This window comes from Suricata suricatta, chromosome 16, assembly GCF_006229205.1.
Source record: "Suricata suricatta isolate VVHF042 chromosome 16, meerkat_22Aug2017_6uvM2_HiC, whole genome shotgun sequence".
Classification (NCBI taxonomy): Eukaryota; Metazoa; Chordata; class Mammalia; order Carnivora; family Herpestidae; genus Suricata; species Suricata suricatta.
The window spans coordinates 44,819,358-44,832,337 of record NC_043715.1 but is presented as its reverse complement, the minus strand read 5'-3'; the positions used below and the strand labels follow the sequence as shown (position 1 = coordinate 44,832,337).

General features: G+C 55.9%; 1 protein-coding gene across 2 annotated transcripts; it reads right to left on the bottom strand.

Moving 5' to 3' along the window:
* Positions 1-75: 75 nt before the first annotated feature.
* Positions 76-12,220, bottom strand: LOC115280978 (ryanodine receptor 1-like). Of its 2 annotated transcripts, XM_029926160.1 has the most exons (14): positions 12,143-12,200; positions 10,494-10,580; positions 9,252-9,503; positions 8,560-8,690; positions 6,374-6,416; positions 5,068-5,198; positions 4,906-4,966; positions 4,300-4,446; positions 3,925-4,059; positions 1,569-1,725; positions 1,093-1,157; positions 903-1,003; positions 691-742; positions 76-312 (listed from the first exon to the last, which is right to left on the bottom strand). In XM_029926160.1, the coding sequence occupies exons 3-14, from the start codon at positions 9,471-9,473 to the stop codon at positions 217-219; spliced, it is 1,341 nt and encodes a 446-aa protein (XP_029782020.1). In that variant the 5' UTR covers positions 9,474-9,503; positions 10,494-10,580; positions 12,143-12,200; the 3' UTR covers positions 76-216. The 2 variants fall into 2 exon arrangements, with proteins under 2 accessions (XP_029782020.1, XP_029782021.1); XM_029926161.1 differs by lacking the exon at positions 10,494-10,580 and having other exon boundaries at positions 12,143-12,220.
* Positions 12,221-12,980: the final 760 nt, after the last annotated feature.

The following is a 12,980-nucleotide window of genomic DNA, read 5'->3' as shown; positions in this document are numbered from 1 at the left end:
CAAGGGGGGGAGGGGAGGGCAGAACTCCTGGATGCCCACCCACACCTCAAATGTCAATGACCCAACACAATGATGTCTGGGGTGTAGCACAGACTTTATTTCTCCAGGACGTGGTCACCTGTCCCCCAGCTGCCCTGGGGGGCGGGGTTTGGGACTAAGGGACTTGCTGTGAGGATAAGGCACTTGAGGCGGGGGTGAAGGGCCAGCTGGAGTGTCTCAGCTAAGCTGGTCCTCGTACTGCTTGCGGAAACAGTCGCCAGCTGGGAAGAAGTCCCAACATCTCTCTTGGTACATCTTCCAGACGTAAGACTCCTAGGATTGGGGCATGGGGAAGAATTGGTCACATCTTTAAAGGTTCATGTTGATATGAGCTTTTTTTAAAAATTTTTAATGTTTCATTTATTTTTTTTGAGAGAGAGAGATGGTGGGGGCGGGGGGATCAGAGAGAGAGGGAGACACAGAATCTGAAGACAGGCTCCAGGCTCTGAGCTGTCAGCGCAGAGCTAACCCTAACCCGACCTGGGGCCTGATCCCACGAACACGAGATCATGACCTGGACCGAAGCCGGACGCTCAACCGACTGAGCCACCCAGGCGTCCATACTGCGCTTTTTACTGCCACCTGCTGCTTGACCTTATATTAAAACTCTCCACGTCCCTGCCCACTGACCTCCCATTAACACCCCCTTACCTGGCCCGTGTGTTCCGTCTCGTCCTTATTTATCAGATACATCAGGAAAAACCTGAGGAAGAGAGGGCAGCGAAGACAGGTCAGGACTACCCTAACTTTCTCCTGATCCACCCACTGGGATGCCACACCTAACTGGCCGATGCCCAATACTCCACCCCTCGCTGGCGGCGGCCACGCCCCATCCCCTGATTGGTCAACGGGCCCATGCTCACATGTAATTGGCCAGGTTGTGCTCCTCTAGAGTGTGGGTCTCGAACCCGTGCGGTGTCGTATCGAAGTAATCGCTGCCGATGCCGCAGATGAAGCACTTGGTCTGTGGGTGGTGAGAGATTTCAGATTCCAGGCCCATTCGGCCCCTCAGCCTCCCATAATCCCTCTGGGTGGCCCCCAGACTTGACCTACCTCCATATCTTCCTTCACTTGCTCTTGTTGGTCTCGGAGCTCGCCAAAAGCGTCAATGATCAGACCTGTGGTGGCAGGTGCAAGTCAGTGCCCCAACCTCTGATCCAGCTCAGGCTCCTCCCTCTTTGGGCTGCCTACCTCTGGGGCTTGCCTCCCATCCTCCTTCTCCCTAATCTCACCCTGCTTGCTAAGATAATAATACCTAGTGTTTATTGAGCACTTATTATGGGTAAAACATCTAGGAGGAATTGACTTAATTCTCACAATAATCCTGCGAGGTTGGTATTGTTAATATCCCCATTTTACTGATGGAGAAACCGAGGCCCAGAGTGGTGACTTGCCTAAAGTCTCACAGTAGAAAGAGGCAGAGCCAGATGTGAATCCAGGCAGACTGGATCCTGGGCCTGCACTCTTCAAGAAGCTAGTCTGCTTCTGGGCACTGAGCCCCCACCCTCACAACCCCGACCAGCACTGACCCTGGATGATGGCCAGCAGGATGACGATGACGAAGAAGAAGAAGGTGATGTCGAAGACCACCCGGTACAGCTCATATTCGTCGCCTGCTGGGTCCTCAATCTCGTCCCCGATGCCCCCACCAGCTCGGACACCCACGTACATGTGAAACAGGTAACACTGCGGGGGAAGGGTGAGAAGCGTATCGGTCACGCATTCCGTCACTGGCCAGCCACCGAGTCCCGCCAAGGCCCCAGGCTGAGGGGGCAGGGGACACAGCAGTGGCCGAGACAGCTCTGGCCCGGCCCTCACAGGGCTCACAAGCATGTCATCAGATAGTGAAGCCCAGAAGTGATCATGGCTGATAGGGAGAACACAGGCGGCAAGGGCAGAGCCAGGCGGGGGCAGCGCAGCGAGAGCGGGGGCAGATGGGGCAGGCCCAGGAAGCGCTGAAGGTTTGAGAGCTTGCCTCAGCCAGGGTGGCCAGGCAAGAGTCCCTAGAAGAGGGGCCATGTGTGAGCTGGGGCTTGAAGGAGGTGTCAGGTGGGAGAAAGCGCTCCAGGCAGAGGCAAACCACACGCGTTTTGACACCACTGGGGAGCGAACACTACATTGTGTTCCTGGGAGGAACTGAAAGAGGTTCAGGGAGGTTAGAAAATAGAGCTCCTGTGAGAAAGAGCTGAGAGAGAAATGAGGCCCCGCCAATGGTTAGGGAGGGCTTCCTGTAGGAGGCAGCATTAAGTTGAAAGGTGACGTGTCGAGTCAAGGAGGGGCGTGTATGTGGGGCCTGTGGTGGAGGATGAGAGCGTGTCCGATGCGAAGGGCTTGGGGGGGCGGGGACACATGGTCTTAGGGGAACTGAAAGAAGACAGGCAGCCAGAGAGCCCAAAGCAAGAAAGACTGTGGTTAGACTCTGGCAAAGCTAGCTTTTCCCTGCTTCGGTAAGATATTCGATTTTTCGGAGACACTGGGGAGCTACGAGAAGGTTCTGACCAGGGAGGAGGGCATGGTCTGCCTGGCACTTGGGAAAGACTTTAGGCTTGCTCTTTCTGTGTCCCCGAGAAGCGAGAGCACCCAGTTGTCTTGGTTCAGAGCTGAGGCCAGGGGCTGTGGTGAGAAGAGGGCTATGGGCGTCGAGACGAGGTCTGATGGGGCCGCACACGTCAGGCTGAGGGGCCGGACTGGGTTCGGAGAACGTGGTGTGAGATTACAGGACGTCTTGTGAGATGAAGCCCTGACGGGACTCCTTCAGCCGCAGCCCGGCCTCCAGTAGGCTCAGCCCAATCTGGGTCATGGCCGCCATCATCAGAATAGAAGAGGGGCGCCCGGGTGGCTCAGTCAGTTAAGCGTCCGACTTCGGCTCAGGTCATGAGCTCATGGTCCATGGGTTCGAGCCCTGCGTCGGGCTCTGTGCTAGCTCTGAGCCGGGAGCCTGTCTTTGGATTCTGTCTCCCTCTCTCTCTGCCCCTCCCCTGCTCACTTTCTGTCTCTGTTTCTCAATATAAAATAATAAAGACATAAAAATTTTTTAAAAATAAAAAATGAATAGAAGAGAAAATATAAACAAGCATGGCATGCTGATACTTGGGGTGAAGTTCATATGTGTGTATTGTTTTAGGTTTTTAAGCTTATTTATTTATTTTGAGAGAGAGAGAGAGAGAGAGAGGTTGGGTGGGCACAGATAGAGTGAGAGAATCCCAAGCAGGCTCCGTGATGCCAGCACAGAGCCCAATGCGGGGCTTGAACTCACAAACTGTGAGATCATGACCTGAGCTGAGATCAAGTCTGATGCTTAACCTACTGAGCCACCAGGCGGCCCCCCTATATTTCTTTTTTTTCTTTTTTAAGTAACCTCTGCACCCAACGTGGGGCTCGAACTTACAACCCTGAGATTAAGAGTCACATACTTGGGTGAAACTTTTATAGATAATGCTGAGAGTAGCTAACACCTATGTGATCCTCAGTACACGCCAGGCACTGGTGTAAGACTTTTACGGGAGCTTCGCTGAGTCCTAAAACCAGCCCTAGGCCGTAGGCACTGTTACTACACACCCGTTTCACAGGGGAGGAGCACCGGAGCCTGGGGAGGTTGACTAGCCTACACCAAATCCCATGGTTTGTAGTGACGGGGCACTGTGCCCGAGCACTTTTCCAATAATAATAGCTTCAAAGGCCCAAATAACATTTCAACAGTGGCCAACGCCTATTGACCATTGACTCTGTGCCCGGCACTGTTCCAAGTACCTCACAAGCATTGGCTTATGGAACCCCCACAGTGAGTCTATGGGGTGGGCACTACTATTGACCCCCGTCACAGATGGGAACACTAGGGGTCGGATGGTCAGGGGCCCGCCCAAGAGCACTGGGGGAGGGGCTCACTGTCATCATGTCGTCGCACTTCATGTCGGGCTCGTCCTCATCCTCGCTCTTGTTGTAGAACTTGCGGAAGAAGTTGAAGGCCACCACGGTGTACAGGTAGACCACCACCGCCAGGAGGCCCACGGTCATCACCAGCTGGGGGGCATGGGGGACCGGTCAGCTCCTTGCTCGGCCAGCCTCCCTGGTCCCTGCCCCGGGTCAGCCGATGTGGCCTTCCCTCTGGGGTCTCAAGCCCCACACCCACCCTGGCTTGGCCTTGTTCTTCCTCCCTGGAGCTACCTGACCCTCACCCCTCCAACCCTACTCAGGCTGCCAGCTCATCCCCACCAGGCGCACACCCCACTACCCCCCTGGCCCCATCAGTCCCCTCCACACCTGCTTCCCATTATGGGTGACGGAGGACAGGATGGTGCGCAGCGTCTTGACCCCCATGGCAATGTCCAGGAGATGGGCCGCGAAGAAGAAGTTGTTGTAGTGTCCCAGGAGGGACATCACCATGTACCAGCCCAGGTACAGGAAGGACTGTGGGCACACAGGGCCAGGAGTCAGGGAGTGTGTGGGCTTCCTGGGGCCGTTCAGGGGGTCAGGGAGTGTTTGCGAGGGTCAAGGAGCATTTGGGGGGCAGTAGGGAGCACTCGGGATGGGAGGTCCAGGAGCACTTGAGAGGATGGGAGTGCTCTGGGAATCAGGGTGCCGTCTCTGCGAAGGGAGCATTGGGATGGGGAGCACTCTGCAGGAATGGAGCACTAGGGGTGAGAAGCTGTCCTGGGGGTCACTGGGGACCACTCGGCTGAAGGACACAGAACTCAAAAGTGCCTGAGGGACAAGGGGCTTGGGGGCATCAGGGGGAATCATAGGACCAGAGGTGCGGGGGGGTGGTTCAGGAGTCTGTCCCTGGCCAGGGACACCTGGGGATGGAGCCCCAGCCCTGCCAAGGCCCTCCTCCTGTAGTCCCTCCCCCTCCTATGAGCCCTTCCTCACATTGTCCGTGAAGATGACCCCGAACTTCCAGATCTGGTACTTGACGTCAATGGACATGAGCCTGCGTGGGGAGGAAGACGGGTAGGTGGGTGTCCGAGAGGCTCAGGCCCTGGCCTTCTTCCCTGATGGCCCCAGGCCTGTGCAGCGTGGTCCCTGGCTTACCAGGTGAGCAGCCCCGGCGGTGGTTCAGGCTTACGCTCATTGTGGGCTGTGATCTCCAGCGTGGCCAGATCCATGCCCAGCAGCTCGGCGATCCGCTCCCGCCCATAGATGTCCCCATGCTTGTCCAGGACCTGTACCAGGGATCGTGGGGACATGTGAACACGGCTGGAGTGCGGGAGGGCTACAGCCTGCATGGGGCATTCTGGGGACACTCTGAACTTTGTGTGAGAAACTGGGGTTGCGTTTTTCTGGGGAGAAGGGTCAGAGCTTCCTTCAGATCCTCAGGGGGAGGGTCCAAAGGTGATCAAGTTTCAGCTGATGCATGAACCAAATTAATAGGGATAATTTATCATTATTAAGTTGGTAGTGAAGGAGCCCTATATAATTGGGTCTCTGCCATCTGTGCACTCTTCTCCCACTCGCCCCCTTATCCACTCTGCTCCAGCCACACAGACCTCCTTGCAGTTCCTCAAATATACCAGACCCATTCCTGCCTCAGGGCTTTTGCACTGGCTATTCCCCCAGCCTAAGACACTTATTCCCCAGATTTCTACCTGACTCGCTCCTTCACCTCATTAACTAGTGTGCTCTTTCCTGCCTACCAGGCGTGAGAGAGCAACCTCTCCTGGCCAACACACATACACACACATACAGCCTCCCCACCGCCCCTCACTGTTTTCCTGCACAGCACTTACCACCACCTAAACCCTATAAATGTGCTCATCATCTGTGTTGCTAGCATGAGTGTCAGAATCACTGTTGTATTTACTGTTGGATTCCTGGCACATGGTCCATGTTTGATAAATGTTTGTTGAGTGAATGAATGATGGTAACAGGAGACATTTACCTACTTTCCCTATGTGCCAGATACTGCTCATGTAGTAGGCCACAGAATCTTTACAACCACCTTGTGGGGTCAGTCCTATTACTACCTCACTTTGAGTCCTAGGGAAACTGAGGCACAGAAAGGCCGACACAGTCCGGAGTAGAAAAGCAGGCAATCCGGTGCCAGAGTCTGTGTGTTTCACATAGTATGCCTCACCTCCTCTCTCTTAACTAGTACTTAACTGAGTACTCATTCTGAGCCAGGCACTGTGCTATGCTCATAACACATATTATGTCATTACAGAGGGAGGGGGTGATTATTACACCCATTTCAAATGGGCAAACTGAGGTACTCCTCAGGAAGCCAAAGCCCCTTGCCCAAGGTCGCACACAAAGCAAGTGCTTGGCAGGACTGGGATGGCCAGGTGACAGCCAGAGACCCAGCTCGGGAGGCCCTTCACCTCCCCATCCACATCCTCACCTTCCGCTTGACAAACTTGTCCCAGTAGTTGCTGGGGAAAGACCTGCCGAGAGAGAGAGAGAGAGAGAGAGAGAGAGAGAGAGAGAGAGAGAGAGAGAGGAGAGACCCCGAAATGTCAGGGCAAGAAGGACCAGGAGCCACCAGCCGGGCCAGGGTGGCCGGAAGTTCCAACGCTTTTCTCACAGGGGACCCCGCACAGTAGGGCTGCATCTCACTTGGAGTCAGGCTCCGAAGGCCTCAGGCCAGGCGTTTCCCCCAGGTCCACCATGACCCCACTGCCGTCTCTGGTGGGGCCCCGGGGGCAGCGGGCTCGCACTGGGGGCCGAGCAGCTCTGGTGCAGGAAGGGCAGGGCGGAGACCGAGACGGCAGCCTGGCCCGCCTCCAGCTCCGGCTGGGGGGTGGGGTGGGGTGGGGGGGTGTGTGTGTTGCTCTCTCACACTGTTTTGTTTAGGTTTATTGCATGAGTCTGACCCTTTTGTTCTCATTTTTCTTTCTTTTTTAAAGAAAATATATTTTTAAAAAAATATGTTTTTTAAATGTTTATTTATTTTTGAGAGAGAGAGAGCAGGGGAGAAGTGAGAGGTGGGGTGGGGTGGGCCAGAGGATCCCAAGCAGGCTCCGAGCTGACAGCAGAGAGCCCAACACAGGGCTCATACTCACAAACTGTGAGATCACGACCTGAGCTGAAGTTGGGCGCTTAACCAACTGAGCCACCCAGGCACCCCTCATTCCCAGTTTTCTGATTGACAAGTTGATGCCCTAAGGGGCGCCTGGGTGGCTCAGTTGGTTGAGCGTGCAACTTTGGCTCAGGTCATGATCTCACGGTTTGTGGGTTCGAGCCCCACATCAGGCTCTGTGCTGACAGCTCAGAGCCTGGAGCCTGCTTCAGATTCTGTGTCTCCCTGTCTCTCTGCCCCTCCTCCACTCACACTCTGTGTCTCTCTCTCTCTCTCTCTCTCAGAAATAAACAATAAAAAAAAACTTAAAAAAAAAAAATCCCCCAGGGGTGGCCAATGAGTTTTGCTGGGTTTGGAGTGGAGAGTGACCCTGAACCCAGAGTCTCCAACCTATTCAATGGGTTTCGATTCCTGGCACTCCCTGTCCTTCCTGATGCTCGAGTTGTCCCTGGCTTGTCCAGCGGGAGCCCCGTCCCCTGGCAGCCGGGTCTTTTCAGCATGACGCTTCCTTGGGAGCACATCTCTGCCTCTGACACAAGATAATCCAGGCTTACTGCCCTTCCCTGCCCCAGGCCTGAAACCGGCCACTTCTCCACGGAGCTCGGCTCCGTTTTTGTGGGAAATGGTATTTAGGAGTCGAGGTCTTGGGCAGACATGACTTGAAACAGGTGTTTCTCCCTCCCTCTCTCCATTAAGCACGTGTACTTGAATGCATAGAAGTTCCAGGTGCCTTGGATGGTGACAACGAGAGCACAGGGTGTCCTTGGTGTGGCTTCTCTCCCTCCTCTCACCACCTCCCCTGGGCGGGACCCATAACCAAATAACTTCCGACACTTATCCAGGGCTCCCTGTGCCCCGGAAGCCACATGACTTCGTCTCGTTTCATTGTTACAAGATCCTCGGTGCTTATGTTTATCCTCAGTTTACAGATTAGGAAACTGAGGCACAGAGAGGCCAAATGACTTGGCCGAGAAGTCCCAGCTAGCGTGTGGCCCACCCAGGCTGCCTGGCCTCGCGTCCTTATTCCAGAGACGATGAGGCCCTGCTGTATGGACACGTGAAACTGGACTTGATTGGGAGTTGGGGGGAGGGGGGACGGAGTGGGCTGGGAGGGCGCTTTGGGGGTCTGGAGTCCCTCCGCACTGCTCTCACCCTCCCTCCCTCTCTGGGGTCAATTTTAAAACCAAATGATTTCCTATTTCCCACACATGGCAGTGGGGGTAAGAATCACACGTAGGGGCAGGGTTTAAATGCAGATTCCGGGGCCCACCCCAGAGTTGCTGAACCAGAATCTCCAGGGGCTGGGTCCCGGGGATCCCCATGTGTCACCAGCACCCCCAGAGATAATTTAATACACGGGCAATTGGTCTATATTATGGACAGGAGGACTAAAGCTTGGGGAGACTGAGTCAGGCCTGGCAGTCTTTTGAGGCCAAGGCCTGGCCTGGGGTGGAAACCCGGGTCTGGTCCCCCCACCACCCCACCCCGAGGTGGGGGCTGGGCCTTACGGCGTGTTGAGCACCAGGCGGTCCCACTGCCCCTTCACGTCGTCATCCTCAGGCTGTTCTGTGATGTAGAGGCCGTCAAACTCCAGCTTCCGGGCCAGCTCCTTCTCTCGTTTGAAGATCACCAGGGGCACCTACATTGTAAAGGTAGCCAAAGGAGCGGGCGTCAGGCACCCTAGGGGACCCCGGCCTCAGCGGGAGGCAGGAGGTCTTGCTGGAGCAGGCGAGGCCCGCACCAGAGGTGCTTCTCCAGAGCACTCAGGGCAGTAAATGGGGAAAGGCGGGCAGATGGGTCAGGGCTGCGGTGGTAGAAAGTCAGGAAAGCCCAGACGTGGCCCCTGGATCCACACTCCCCTGTTAGCACCCATGTTGTGTCTGAGGCCCCACAGACCCCCACGGGCCCTGATAATTCACCAGCTGACCGGTATGCAGGAAACAATAACCCTAATGACAACTTTTGTCTCTTGGTCCAGAAATTAACGTAGTCACAGGACCTACTCCTCAGCAGTGACCCACATTAGTTTCCCGAATATTGAGTATTGTCCTTGCTGAGGACCCCAACCCTGTACCCAGGCCCCCTCTGTCGCGACCACTGTAGGAGAGCCCCCGGCCCCTGCCCTAGACCCTCTCAGCCAGTGGCCCAGCACCTCTCCTGTTCAACACTCCCCTGCCCCAGAACCATGGCCATGACCCACCTTTAGGCAGTTGTAGCCAATGATGCAGAGAAAGGCCACCAACGTATGAAGCAGGCTTAGGCAACGCAAGGCAGGTTCCATGTAGCCCGTGCTCTCTTCCAGGAAGTAGTACACCATGTTCTCATCCTCGTCACCCTCTGCCTCCTCGCCGGCCCCCGAGCCCCAGCCAGAGCCGCCGCTGGATCCTGCACCTGACAGGTCCCCAGCTGCTGAGCCCTCCATGTCATCCTCCCCTGGTGGAGAGTCTGAGACCTGAAGCGGAGGAGAGGTCAGTCAGGTCGGGGGCCCTGGTGTCCCGACAGCTGGTCTGCCCCACTCAGAACCCCCTGCCAAAATAAACAGTTTCCATTCCCGAGGTTGGTTGGAAGGCCCTCTGTCGGAGACACTCAGTAGGGCTGTCAATCAAGATGGAGGGTGGGTCCAGAACCCTAGCTAGCAAATCAGAATCTGTCCTGGGAGTTTGACTATTGAACTGACAGGATGATTGAAAACAATTTGAGCTGATTTGTCTTGACCGACAACCAATACGAATGCTAATGCTAAAATGAGTCATTTACACCACACTTTGAAGGTGCCTAGTATTGTGCTAAGTGCTTTACACATGCTAATCCTCTTTTAATCCCCCTAGCTCAGAGATAGATGCCTCCATCTTCCCGTTTTACAGATGAGGAAATTGAAGCACAGCAAGATTAAGCACCTTGTCATGCAGCCAGTGAGTGCTAGAGCCAGGATCCTATCCCACAGAAGCCACTCTGCTAGACTGCTTCTCTTCCTGTTATCTAGGTCCCTGGCAAGACCCCAAAGGGTCCTTTTGTCCTTCAGGAGGCCCGGTTCTTAGCCCTTTCCTCCCATTCCATGAGCTGGCCATTCCTCCTCCCCACAAAATTAACTTATGAGAAAGCAAAGAAGGTTAACTGAATCCGTATGTGTTGCTGAGAGGTGACGGCGTGTGCCCAGGGGCACAAGACTGGCAAGTGGCAGCACTGAGCGTGGAACTCCAAGCTGGTTCCTTGCTCTAACTGCCACAGACAGCCAGGCATCTGTCCCAGATGTACCCAGATACCCACACACACTCCCATGGGGATCCCCAGGTCCAGATGTCCAGGCAGAACCCTCCTCGGAACCCCCAATCCAACACCTGTCCCTTCCCTGCGGGGGCCCTGGGAACCTGGTAGGGGTTGAGCTGCCCCCTCCCCCAGCCCAGAGAAGTGTCTGATCCTCCTGATCCCTCATGATGAGCACCTTATAAAACAGCAAGATGAAGTTGATGGCGAATGCCAAGAAGAGGGCAAGGAATCGCAGGGTGTAGAAGTTCCGAGAGAGGTAGTTCTAAGATGAGGAGAGAAAGAGAAAGAGCTCACAGTCCACCTTCTTCCCTGGAGAATTCAGCCATCATTCACCCACAGTCCAAAATCTGGTCCCATGATCTTTTAGTTATTGAGTGCTTACTGCATACAAGGACCTGTGCTAAGAGCTTTATACACATGAAACTTGTGTAGCTCTTACCATGCCCCTAATGGAGTGAGCACAGCAGATATACCCATTTCACAGATGAGGACACTGGGGCTCAGAGGGGGAAGATGTCTCGCTCAAGATCACACAGCCAAGAAGCCGGCACATCTGGGGTTTGAGGCCAGGCACTTGAGCTCCAAAGGCCACACTCACAACTTGTGCTGTGCTGCTTCCTGTGTGAGGCCGCATGTCTGCTTTACCCCAGAGGACAGCTATTTCTCTCTCTCTCTCTCTCCCTTTTTGTCTCCATCTGTTCCTCATTCTTCCCATGCATCCTCAGTGGAACACCTGCCTTCCAACATGTTTCCTTCAGCCCCTCAGGTCAGGCCGGGCCTGGAGAGGAGCCAGGATCCTGAACGCTGCCCTCCCAAACTCCCTCCCTTCTTCCTGGCCTGGTGAGTTCTGTCCCCCATCCCGAACAGGAGTGGCTGAGGGCCAAGAAATGGGCCATGGTGGGAGGACTGGACCTATGGCCTCGGCTGGATTTAGCTCAGGATAGCAGATGGGGGTGGGAAGCCTAGGCAGGTCCCAGGTGAGCAAAGGTCAGGAGGTTGGAGTAAAGATCTTGAGCAGGGAAAGGCCGAGGGCCCAAGCCACCTGAAATGCTGCCCTGTGACCAGGTCCTGACTTTGTCTGAGGAGATCTCTGCCCTCAAGCCAGCCTGGCTTCTTCTGAGAGATGAGCCTGGCACGGGTGAGGGCAATGTCAGCAAGCCCCCCGCTGGGTCCTCACCAAGAACTTCACCCTCTGCACTTCCAGTTCTCCCCAGAATTCCAAGCCCCCGCCTCCAGCCTCCTCCTTCTTTGGAGGGGGTGGAGAAGGTGCTGTCTTCTTGGGGGGCTCTGGTGGGGGTTCGGGGACTTCTTCCTTCTCCCCATTCTCAGCACTGCAGGGCAGGACACAGAGAGAGTGAGGAGGTGCCTGGGCAAGTCATCCATTCATTCAAAGCCATGCACTGGTGACACAGCGATGGGTCACTGCCCTCATGGGGCTCAGGCAGTGGTGGCCTGGAGTGGTCAGGCCCGGATGAGGGAAGCTGAGGAGGTTGTGGGGGCCCAGAAACACCTCTTTGACTTGGTGGTGGGGGTGTGTGTGTCAACGTAAGCTTCCGGGAAGAGGAGACGTGTGAGCCAAAATGGAAAAGAAGACGAAAACGGAGATGAAAATGGGAGAAAGTGTTCCAGGCGGAGGGAATGACCCACATGAAGACTCGGGGGCAAGAGAGGAACATTCATTCCCCCTCTCCCTTTCACAGAGCCCCTCCTCTGGGCCCTGGCCTGGGCTGGGTGAGCTGAGGACACGGTGTGACCTCAGGAGGCTCCTGATCCAGAGGGAAGCAATGCTCGACAGTGGGCCCCTTGGACTCCAAGGCCACTCACTCGGCTTTCTCAGGCTCAGGCTCCGGCTCGGGCTTGGGCTCCGGTTCTGGAAGCAGCTCCTCTTCCTCTCCATCCACCTGGTGGCGGGGCAAGCATCAGGTGGCGCCCCCAGCCCGAGTGCCTCTCAGAGCTGATCTGCCTGTTCCCGCCTGTGTCCCTTCCTGGTCATTTCCCCTGGACAATCTACGTTTTCCTCTCCTCCCATCAGAAGAGGGAGTATGAGTCTCATTTTCCAGGAGGGAAACTGAGGCTCAGAGAAGTGGACCGCCTTGTCAAAGCACGGTGCAGAGTCAGGTTGACCTCAAGTGGGGCTCTTGTTCCTGGGGGGCTTCCCATCACCTGCCACCCGCACCCCCGTGGCACTCCTCACAACCCAGCGTCACTGGGAAACCCTATCCCGGGTTGCTCTAGCTCCTGGTCCCGCTGCCCCTCTAATTTGGGTTCTGGGTCTCTCCTCTCTCTGACTCCAGGTACCTTTCTCTCTCCCAGAAATACTACCTGTTTCACCTCGAGCCTTTCTCCAGGTCTCCGTCTCTGAGTCCACTTCTCGTGTGTCTCTCTATTCCTTGTCTCTGAGTGCCTGTCTCTCAGTCTCCCTCCCTGACTTGTCCTCCCTCAGCCCGTGTCTCCAAACCCCCCTCCCCCACCCTCGGAGAACCCCGCGGGCCCTCTCACCCCCAGCTTCCTCTTGATGATGGGGGAGCCCTCGGGCGTGGGAGGCTCCGCCGGCGTCGTGTCGCCCATGTCCCCGAGGCCGCCCGCCCCTTCGGGCCGGAAGGGGCCCCCCTCGGCCACGGCCACGGCCCCGTCGGCGCCTCCCGGGCCCGCCTCGTGCGCC